Genomic DNA, 11,793 nt, shown 5'->3' with positions numbered 1-11,793 from the left:
GCAAATATTTATTTCTTTTTCATCTTACTTGACGTTGTACAAATTGGTACAGACAATATTTGCAGTGTGTAGTGGCAGATTCCGGTTACGTAGTCAAAGATACGCATTACCAATGGTCTTTGTAATTTGCCACCAGATGATAAGAAGTCTCTTGGCTTAGAGTCATTGAAAATAAGCAATATGCACATGCTCTTCTGGACCCAGCCAAGCAAACAAAAGGAGGCTAGACAGACAAGAACACTCCAGTGTAGTCTTTTTCTAGCTTATATCTATACTATTTAAACACAAACATAACACACACAGTTTATAATGAGAAACATAAAACTATCCACCCAAGGATGGGGTGGAGTGTGGGTAGGGGGGCACACACCAAGTTAAATAACATCGCTACAATCAAGAGTGTTTGTGGAAAGCCTGTTGTATCTGATTCAGCTAAAACAGTCTTTGGACTGGAAAATGAAGTATTTCTTATGGAAAAGTAACCCAGTGTGATATTTTGTGGCAAGAAAAAATAAACAAAACAGCAAAAAAACAAAATAAGGACTCCTATTTGTCACTCCAACTGTGGCATTTTCTCCTGGGTTCTGAAATATGTGAGCAGGGTGAAGTACTTTTCCCACGTGAATTATGTCCAAAGGCAACAGTTACTGTGTTGTTTCATGCTTAACACTCAAAGCAATTTATTGTATTTTACAATTTTTACAGATGTTTATAATCACTTTGAAGATTTATAAAATCCTACACCCTATAGCAAATATTAAACACTCAGTAAAACATCCTAAATGTTTAATCTTAGAAAGAAAACCAAATTAACAAATATATATATATGGAATTTCCGTTTACTGAAGAAAGGCTTTCTGCTTTCCTTTTGCTTATCAAGTGTTCATTTCTACATTTTGCCTCAGTTTCTCCAAGTGGATAGCTTTCTATGGAAATATCCAGGAAAGGAAATAAGAGGTGTGGAATGGTAGACAGAGAGGAGACAGCATAAAAGCATACCGAGAACAATTCCTTCATCGTGCAAACCTCCTTGCAGACAAATCCTCTTCTCTCTCACCTGTTTACTGAAGAGGAGGCATAGATCCGTTAATGTCGAGGGCAATTCTCCTCACAAGCCCTCTCTTTTAACATACACAACCCAGAAGAGAGCTCTGTACAAAGAAAGGTGTCTCTAGAAGCGAGATCTTGTCGCTAGAAGGCATGTTTCTTCCAGTCCCCCTGAGTTTGTGTCTGAGGACCATGTGGTTGAGTTGAACATGAACTCTTAATTCTTCCAAACTTTTCAGGTAACTGGGTACTTCTGAGTTGAAGGTAGAGAGAAACAATCCATGCGATTTTCCCTTTCCCTTTTGCTGAAATTCAAAAGCAGGCTTAAAGGACATTCTGAGTAGGCATTCCAATCCCACACGGAACAAATGCCTGGGGCCATGTTTTTGTGGCGATCTTGGATTCCTAAGGGCAGAGAAATTTAGGTTGCTGAATTTTTGGATGGAACCTAACGATTTGTCTTTGTGTGTGTTTAAGGAGAGATACAGAAAGACTAAGAAAGAGCACTGAAAATGAATACTGCAAACCACGTTGATAGAGTTTTAGCTTTTCTTCCTTTTCCATCTACATTCCCAGTGATTTTAAAGCACTCCCATGGACAAGAGGCAGGAGAGACACACATACATTTTGTGTTCTTAATAGGGACCTGAGTCTTCAAGATTTTCTTATGGGGTTTCTTTCCAAATAGCCTTTTCATAAGTTTTTTGAGGCTGTATTTTTCCCCTAGAATAATTATTTACATTCATGTAAAATACGTAGTTTTTGGTTAACAATCGTCATTTTAAACAGTTTGTATGCATGCTTCATCCTTATTATTCATGTCATAATTTCTTTTCCTCAGTCTTTTTGCTTGTTACCTCATTTTAGATAAAAAGTAACAAAAATTATATTATTAACTGTATGTGTTGTTGAGGTTAAAATGACAACGATGTATACTATATCTGCCTTATACTTTCAAAATTGGAATCTATGAGTCATAGAAAAACATACTACTTTACCTTCTCTGTGTTATATGAAGAATATCCTGAATAAACTGTGTTTCACTGTTGTGTGTATTCACTGTGATTATTTTTGACATAAACTTTGCTAAGGACCCTAAGCAATCATGGTTTATGCTATATCGCTCCAGATTGGACAAATATGAATTATAGATTGTTCTTTTACATAACTTTCATTTGAGGTTGATTTTGGTTAATGTTGGTAGAAATATTAGTAGATTTTTAAGTAAATAGAAAGTGAATTTTTCACAGGATGTTAATTTTCAATATATTTGTATTCTATATGTCTGCTGGAATTTAGGGTCTTATCTGAATGAACTTTTTAAACTTTCTCAGACTATTTATGTGCCTGTGGATTTTAGAATAAAATTGCAAACTGTAACGAGTTATTCACATTTTAACTTACTTATTCAGCCTGGAAGCTAACTTTCAAAATTGTACTATATATTATTTAAAATTAACATTTAATATAGATGTCTTCATGAATAATCCACATTCTTATTTTTAAAATTTAAGTGAAAATATTTTTTAAATGTTTTATCTTAGTAAGGTACCAGTTTAATTTTTAAAGTAGGAAAAGGAAAGGCTTCAGGTAACAAACATCCTCATAAAATAAAAACTTTTGGTAATATCTATAAGAGCAAAGTAAAAATGATTTAAAGATGTCTGTAGTTAAATGAACTCATGAAATAGTTTTATTTATTATTATAAAGGAGAGGTAAAATAACAATTTCTAAGAATTCAGTGATTTAATTTTTTTTCCTAAAGTAAAATATTTATGGCCTATCTTTTAGGTACCTGGGAAAGATCCTGTTTTGAAGGCTTTAAGAATTTTGTTTTGATAAGACTTCCACACTACAATCTCTTCCTTGCTGGTTTAATGAGATAATAAGTTAACTATAAATATAATTGACACTTTATAATATGACATAAGCATTAACATATATGTTTTGTTTTTCATTTTATTTTGTCTCTGAACATACATTATCTACTCAGAAACTCAACTCTTTTTGGAAGCCAAAAAGATAGATGAATATAATTTTTACCACAAGAGGGCAGCAACAAATCTTCTAGTTCTAACTTAACGCCTTGTTTCCATAAGCTTAGACAAGCTACCGGGAAGTTACCTTAGCTACAGTATTTCTCAATGGCGTGAATCATTAAAAGACTACTTTCATCTGTGAAATGAAAACATGCTGAGTGGGGGTTAGTGAAGGTTTCGTGAAGGGCACAGCCTTGGGGAGACCAATATTCTCCATTTCAGGATTTACAACGAACACACCACGCCTGACAGGTAAAAACACCAGGCTTAAAATACAACAACTTTTCAAAAGTACAGACAGTTCACAAGATAGCGTTAAATTATTTGATATTTTGTAAGAATATAGTGAAAGGACTTTTCCAGATATATTAAAGTGTCTATTTTCCCCTGTGATTATGCAATTCTCTATTTTTCAATGTGCTAATATGCTTGAGTCTATCACGTGTAAAATAATAACAGCCACAGAAAAGCAGCCAGCGTACTCAAATTAAAGTTATGGCAATTTTTGTTAAATGTAACAAGAAACCACTTAAGCAAGACATATGTTTTTAAAAAATTAATTTGATGTGATGCCTCACCATTCAAATGAGTATACAGAATAATTTATCACCACACGTTGATAGTCGTTTCTGTATCACAGAAACCTCTTTTAAGTGATGCGAAGAAGTTGGACGACATCCCCTAGGTGTTAAGGTTTCGAAGAGCAATTCTTCAAAGCCCCCCACCCCCTATCCCCATTAGAAGAGCAGTGTGTGCCTGGGCGGGCGATAGTGCTCGGCCCTGGGACGCAGCTTCCTTTCCTGTGCGTTGGCGTACTTCCACTTGGAAGGGGACATCTTCAGCCTTTTCCTCCTCTTCTCGGTGCACCACACTTTCTCACAGTACTCTTCCACCCGCTGGAAGTTGCTGTAGCCAATCAGCTGCAAGAACTCCTTGTACCAAGGCCTGACGCCCTGCAGGCTGCTGCTGTGCACGGGGCAGTGCATCTTGGGGGGCAGCCCATCCTCCTCGAAGGCTTTGCGGAACATTTCCTCCACCCTCTCCTCTTCCACGACCTCCAGGGTGATTCTGCGGACAGTGTGAACAAAACTGTGCTCCATGGTTTGACAGAAATAGATCCCAGCATCCGTTTTGCGTATCCTGAGGAAGAGTAGCCCCAGGTCCATCTTTACCACTCGGTCATCTGTCTTCACCTGCAACAGAAAAAGAAAATGGCATTGGAGTGTTAGCCAGGCCAGCAGCCGAACACCCAGACCAAGATGCTTTTCTTGCTCCGTCTCGGTTTGCATCTTTACATAAGGAAAGCGTGCATGGCCTGCACCTCAAGATGCTCAGCCATGAAAGAAATGTTCGTGTGTGCGCTTGAACTTGGGCCATTTACGTTAGAGGTCATTGAATATCAATATTATGAATAGGCAAGTGAGGGAACTTTCTCCCTAATGATTTCAATTAATCGTCAGGGAGGGAAAAAAATTCATTTCAATGTACCACTCAAAGTTAGAACAAAATAAGCAACTGTCTCATTCAATTTTTGATATCTGCTCTTGAAAGGGCAGAGAACATGGTATTTGCCATGTTGGTTCAGGGATGCTGACACCTCAGAGGTAACAGTGACCAAATGTTTTTATGAGGGCCTCTCAGGTGAGAGAGCTGGCTTACCTTCACTTTCTCATCTTGAGAAAAATATCATCAAATGCATCAGAAATTTATGAAAAACATGAGTAAAACTCATCTTCTGCTCCAAAGAACCTTATAATCTAATATGTATTAATTTTTAATCTACCTCCATTTCTCAAATCTATTCTGTTTTTGACACATTATATGTATTATTATTATTTTTAAAAATCATTTTATTGGGGGGCTCGTACAATTCTTATCACAATCCACACATACATCCATTGTGTCAAGCACATTTGTATATTTGTTGCCATCATCATTCTCAAAACATTTGCTTTCTACTTGAGCCCTTAATATCAGCTCTTCACTTTCCCCCTACCTCTCCATTCCACACTCCCTCATGAACCCTTGATAATTTATAAATTATTATTATTTTGTCATATCTTACACTGTGCGATGCCTTCCTTCACCCACTTTTCTGTTGTCCATCCCCCAGGGAGGAGGTTACATGTAGATCCTTGTAATCGGTTCCCCCTTTCTACACCACCCTCCCTCCACTCTCCTGGTATCGCCACTCACATCACTGGTCCTGAAGGAGTCATCTGTCCTGGATTCCCTGTGTTTCCAGTTGCTATCTGTACCAATGTACATCCTCTGGTCTAGCCAGATTTGTAAGGTAGAATTGGGATCATGATATTGGGGGGAGGAAGCATTTAGGAACTCAAGGAAAGTTATGTTTCATCGTTGCTACCCTACACCTCACTGGCTCATCTCCTCCCTGCAAACCTTCAGTATTAGGGTGTCCAGTTGCCTAAAGATGTGTTTTGGGTCTACACTCTGCACTAACCCTCATTTACAATGATATGATTTTTTTTTCTTTGATGCCTTTTACCTGATCCTTTTGGTACCTCATGGTCACACAGGCTGGTGTGTTTCTTCCATGTGGGCTTTGTTGCTTCTGAGCTACATGGCCACTTGTTTATCTTGAAGCCTTTAAGACCCCAGATGCTATATCTTTGATAGCCAGGCACCATCAGCTTTCTTCACCAGATTTGCTTATGTACACATTTGTCTTTGGTGATCATATGGGGAAGGTGGGCACCCAATGATATGATCTTTAGTTCTTTGATGTCTGATACCTGTTCCCTTCTACACCTTGTGGTCAGACAGGCTGGTGCACTTCTTCCATGTGGGCTTTGATGCTTCTGAGCTAGGTGGCTGCTTGTTTATCTGCAAGTCTTTTAAACCCCCAAATGCTATATCTTTTGATAGTAGGGCACCATCAGCTTTCTTCACCACATTTACTTATGCACACATTTGCCTTCAGCAATCGTGTTGGGAAGGTGTGCATCATGGAATGCCAGTTTAATAGAAGAAATTGGGCCATTTCCATTAGAGGTCATTGAATATCAATATTATGAATAGCCAAGTGAGGGAACTTGTATATTTCTGTAGGATGTTGGGGAAATAGATCTACGTAATATACTTATAGGTTTAGTATTAAGGCAGCAGATGGACATTGGACCTCCACTCAAGTACTTACTCAATGTATTATTTTTTAATGAGTAATTGCAATTTATGGTTAGAAGTACATAATAAAACCTTCAAATATTTGGTTTGTTTTATCTCCAATAATTATACTAGTAAGCGATTTGACATAAGATAGAGCTAGTTCTCAATATTGATGCCACCACTAATTAATTATATGATCTAGGAACACTATATTTGTTCCCCCCGCCTCCCAGGCTCATTTTTCTTTGGAGATTTAGAGAGCATAATACTAATGGAACCTGAAGCATTTTTTGTAAAGATTAAACACAATAATGCAGGTCAAATACTGTGAGCAGTAGTACGTGGGTAACAGAAGCAGTTGGGGCTCAGCTCCTAACCCAAATGCTGGCGCTTTGTCCCCATGAGGCCGCACCACAGAAGAAACCTGGAGCTAGCTACCACAAAGGCTACAACCACAAAAATCCAATGGGGAATCACATCACGATACTGTTCACATGTACCTCAAGTGTGCTGGGATTTGGGCCCGCGATTTCAGCTTCTTTTTCTATATTCATGCTTATAGCCAGAAACAAGCATGCCCGGGGCCGAGGACCTTATAATATATTTTTTTCAGAAGGAGGGTCATCAATGTCAAATGCAGATCCACAGTTTAAAAGGGGGAGCTATCAGTGACATGGCGGCTTCGTAGTGATGATTCAGGAAACAGCGGAAAAAATGGGGCTCAGACCTCAGAGTCGTGATGCAAACACGATCCATAGCCTGTGGGACCCGGCCCAATGAAATACCAAAGCAAAGCAATGCTTGCCTTTGTCAATATGCACAGAGTAAAGGCAAAACAACTGCAACCGCCTTAGACGTAAAAGCCACTAGTTACAAGGGTACCTTTGTCCCAGCAGTTGACCCGGGTGGAACCGTAGTCTCACCTCTTCTTGGCTGGATCAGTCCAGGCCTCACGACCTAGTTACAGTTACCAACGTGTGGAAATTGGAGACATGATGTATGGTGTGGTTAATGTGACACAATAGGTGATGGAGTAAGAAATTTTACCCCAACCTAATATGTTAACTTTAAGTTCCAAGGCAACTTTTCAGCCATTGAAGGTAATTGATTCTCTGCGGCTGCTGCGTTATATTCTTGAGGATATTGGGGGGCGGGGCACGGGGGAGGTTCAAAACCAAAAAGCACTCTCTGTGGCTTCCCTTGACCTGGCAGGACCAAAGGACCGACTGTACAGAGTGCTGTGGCCACGGACGCCCGCTGTTCTCCAGCAGGAAATCAGCAAGGTGCCCGGAGCCCGAAGCACTCGCTCTGGCCGATGCTGTGCGTGCCTCCGCCGAGCCCGTGCTGCGCGTGTCTCCCGTGGCTCAGCAATGGGGCTGAGACATCGGAACTTCCATGTCTATTGGTTTTGCTAAGAAAGCGTCCTTGACTCCTGCTGCCGCCAACTGAACTCTGAATGACAATGACTTTGCTGCTGTGCTACTTCTCACGAAGCCTCCATGGGCGCCAGGTATCTGCGGCCGTCTTTCCACGGCGTTCTCCACGAAGTCGCCGCTGCCTGCGTGGAGACTGGCGGCCACGGCCACGGCCACGGCCACGGCCACGGCCACGGCCACGGCTCCGTCAGGACCACAGCCTCCACCCTCTCGGGACTGGGCCTGCCGGTGCCTTCGGCGACCCTTTCTCTCACTACAGCTTGGTGTTGTTGGTTTTCCTTTTGGGGAATCTTCTCCAGGCGTTTGGCTCTCTGTGAGACACAGTCGCCTGCCCTTCAGCAGGCTCAGTGAGCTCATGCCCACGTGGAAACCTTTGCTATTTCCTTGTTGCCAATCCCTCTCCTACGATGGAGTCTCTCCCATGGAGCTTCATAACAAGACTTCTTGTATGACCTTTCGTTCTGCAGTTTCATTTGATTTCAAGATTATGACTGGGACGTTCATTGTTCTGCATCTTCTCTGAAAATCTCTCAGTTACCAAGATTGTGTCTTTCAAAATGTATATCCTGAAACAGCTCAATGGGACTGGGCTGTAGATTAATTTCCAGAGGGCAAGAAGCAGTTCTTATTTTAGTGTTTGTTTTCATGATAACATAAATTCATGCACTAGACTTGAGACCATGTGGAACATCCTCAATACTAACCTCAGTGTGAGTACTTGTGTTTATGGTAGTTTGGTTTTCAAAGTTTTAACAGCTTCCAGCTGCTGAGAAGATAAATGTAATATGTTAATGATGTGTTCCAAACCAAACAGTACCCCTCTGTACTAGAATACATAACATTGTTTGAAGCGACATAGATAGTTGGGAAAGTTGAGTCCTCTCATGACAAATGGTGCTATATGGGCAGGATTTTATACGTCGGTGTGAGAACACAGGCACGTGCTCAGACACACACCATGGCCATCGAACAATATCTTGTGTCAGAGAAAAAATACATCACCTTAATTAAGCATTTTAATGATTTGTATATTTGTTTATATTTTACTTCTAAACTTGAGCAGAATAAAACTGCAGTTGAATAAAAATTTAAAACATGAGAAATACAATTCTTACTAAAAACATAAATATTTCAATATAGGTCATGCTTCTTCCGAACTCCATATTTATTGCCACGGAGTCTATTCTGACTCACAGACACCAGGCAGGACCGATCAGAGTTGTTCCTGTGTGTTCCTGAGGCTATAAATACGAGGACAGGAGGCTTCATCTGTCTCCCACAGAGAGACTGGTGGCTTTGAACCACAGACCTCATGGTTAGCAGCCCAACCCATAGTGCGTAATACTGCCTGCTTCAAAATAGTTCTCTTTTCAGGGTGGGGGGAAAGGACAAGCTGTCCTATTTAAACCAATGTAGAGCAACACAAAACAAAACTGTGGCAACGAGTCAGTGCCAACTCATGAGGCTCCTTGTTTGTCGTGACCGCGCCATGCTCCGCAAAGTCTCCCATGGAGCACAGGAGGTGTGCATGCAGAGAGACGGTTACTGATGCAGTGGTTTATCAGGGACCCGGGGTGCAGTGAGCAGTAGGGAGGGTGAGAGCATTTGGGGATCAAACCATGGATGTGGGATGCTGTAGGGAGCATTAAAACGGATTGTGATGATGTATATAGAACTCTTTCTAAAATCAATTTCACTATGGAAGTGTATGATATGTGAATATTATATCAAGAAAACGACTGAAGAAAAGAAAAGCAAAGGAAAGAAGGAAACCAAGTTTGACCGGTGGTTACCATGGGTGAAGGGAGAGTTGCCTTAGGGGGCATTGAGTTTATGATAATGGTGGTGGAAGAATTTGGAGAAGTACATCGTTAATGGTTGTGCAGCACAAAGAGTCTCATCAATGGCACTGAATTATACAGGTAGAAGCTGTTGAACTGGAGACTGTTTGGTGTGTATATTTTTTTGCCACAATTAAAAAATAATGACACAAAGAACAGTGAGTACAAGGAAGAAGAAGAGGCTCTAGAACTGAATGCGGCCATCAACGTACACCTCTTCTTGATAGGAATCGTTGAATTGTAGGACATGTGGATGAAATGCATTGAAACTATCAAAAAGGAAAGATGCGAGAAAGAAACGAGAGGAGAATATGCTTACAGGTATTTCACATCTCAAAAATCTCTCTCCCTTCAAAACAAATAATCACAGATATGTAGCACAATGCGAGGACATTGCCTTCCCTTGAAGAGCCGACACACAAGCATCCTCACTGGCTGTGATCCATTGTTCTCTCCCTACCACGTCTCTGGAGATAGGAAAGTAAAACTAAGTATATGAGTAACGTACATGTATGAAAGGCATCTAGGAAGCACTTAAAAGTGTTTTCAATATGAAACAAAGTATTAAGCACTAAAAGAAATAGCTCAAATCTCTGGTCACTGGAATAAAAAGTGCTTTTCTTCTCTTTATTGGGAAATTGGCATAAAAACAGGTCTGTCTTTCATAACAAATGAGTTTGAGAAACACTGTTTGATGAACATGCAGCATCCTGTCTTGTTTAAAGCAGTGGAAACATGACTTTTTTTAAAATAATAGGGGTTGTCTACATTTGCATATATTAGAATTAGTGCCTATCTAGTTTTCCCTCCTGGTTATAACAGATTTAAATTTATCAGAAATAAAGCCTGTTTTAATCCTCAGTTTCAAAGGTTGTATATTTTATGGTAGATTTAGTCACCGTGGCAGTTCAATATATTTTCCATGGACTACAAGTATCTAAAAATAAAAATGACTTGGAAATTTGTATTTAAAGACCTTCCATGATTTAATCTTTCTGCTTTAGTTAACACCGGTGCCTCCAACATAACATCTTGATTATAGAATTTTTCTCATTCAGCTGGGCTTCTTCTGTGTCTGCAGACCAGATTTCTTTGGTCAAGAAGATGATACATAATACATCATTGCTCTCAAATATTCTTACAGGCAATCTTCATAAGTACCGAATTTCTTACAGAAAGTGTTTTAGTACAGATTGATTCAGTATGTTTCATAATGTCAAATGAAAAACTAAGGTAATTGAACAAAGAACCCTGCACATCTGGTAGCTGATGGCAAGAAGTGATTTCCATGTGTATCAACCATATGGTTCTACACTCTTTATAGGAAAGAGACAGACACAAGTCTGGAACTGGTATAATTCAGAAAACATTTAATGAAAGCCACTTTGCTAGTTAAGAAATAAAGACCAGTAAGGTGCATACTTATCTGATTCTTTGTTTATATGGCTCACCTTGAATACAAAAAGGATTTAGTTGACTTACTTATTAAAAACACTCTCGAAGCATGATATGCCATAGGGATGTTCATCTTGTAGGGCAGCGGGAAACCTATGACACTATATACAGAGGGAGTCCTGGTTGCACAGTAGTTAATGGACTTGGGAGCTAATCAAAAGGTTGGCAGTTCAAATTCACCAGCTCCCTTGCAGGAGAACAATGTGGTAGATTACTTTCACGAATATTTACAGGCTTGGAAACCCCTTGGGGAAGTTTTACTCTGTCTTGCAGGGTCACTGTGAGTTGCAATTGAAGGCAGTGTGGTATATATAGTATGACAGTGTATGGAGAATGAACAAAGTTGTATTTATGAACTTAGATGAATTAAATATCTAAATATAGTAAATACTTATTTCTAATAGAAGATGTTCAGAAGAAAGGAATCATAAACAACTGATACTGTGAAGTTAATTTTTCTTATAGTACATGCAAATACATTAACTTGGTCAAGGAACAAACTTCAGAGTTGTCAATGAAAGAAATACTTTGTAAATCAGTGAAGTAAGAAATAATAGAGAAGAAAATGGAGAAAGTATAGATCTAAAAAAATTCAGAGAAGGAGAAATCCAAATGGTTAATCAGAATGCACATTAATGTTCAACCTTAGTGGTAATACTAGATATAAAATTTAAATAAGACGTTACCTTCTGTCCAAACCTCAATGCCCAATAGGACAGGGTGGAACGACTTTCCGAATTGCTGAGACTGTACCTCTTTACAGGAATAGAAAGCCCATTCTTTGTCCAGCACAGTGCTTGGTGGTTTAGAAATGCACACCTTATGCTGAGAAGCCCGAGAAGGCA

The 11,793-nt window shown here is 39.6% G+C and overlaps 1 protein-coding gene across 1 annotated transcript in view; it reads right to left on the bottom strand.

The window, feature by feature from the left end:
- Positions 1–3,824: 3,824 nt before the first annotated feature.
- Positions 3,825–11,793, bottom strand: part of SEMA3E (semaphorin 3E) — a 136,777-nt gene continuing 128,808 nt past the window's right edge. The window contains exon 16 of the mRNA XM_075557357.1: positions 3,825–4,280. Within this exon, the coding sequence (XP_075413472.1) occupies positions 3,825–4,280 (456 nt within the window). The remainder of the gene's footprint in view (positions 4,281–11,793) is intronic.

Source organism: Tenrec ecaudatus, chromosome 9, assembly GCF_050624435.1.
Source record: "Tenrec ecaudatus isolate mTenEca1 chromosome 9, mTenEca1.hap1, whole genome shotgun sequence".
Classification (NCBI taxonomy): Eukaryota; Metazoa; Chordata; class Mammalia; order Afrosoricida; family Tenrecidae; genus Tenrec; species Tenrec ecaudatus.
Note: the sequence above shows the minus strand (reverse complement) of the source record. Positions and strands in the feature narration are given on the sequence as shown.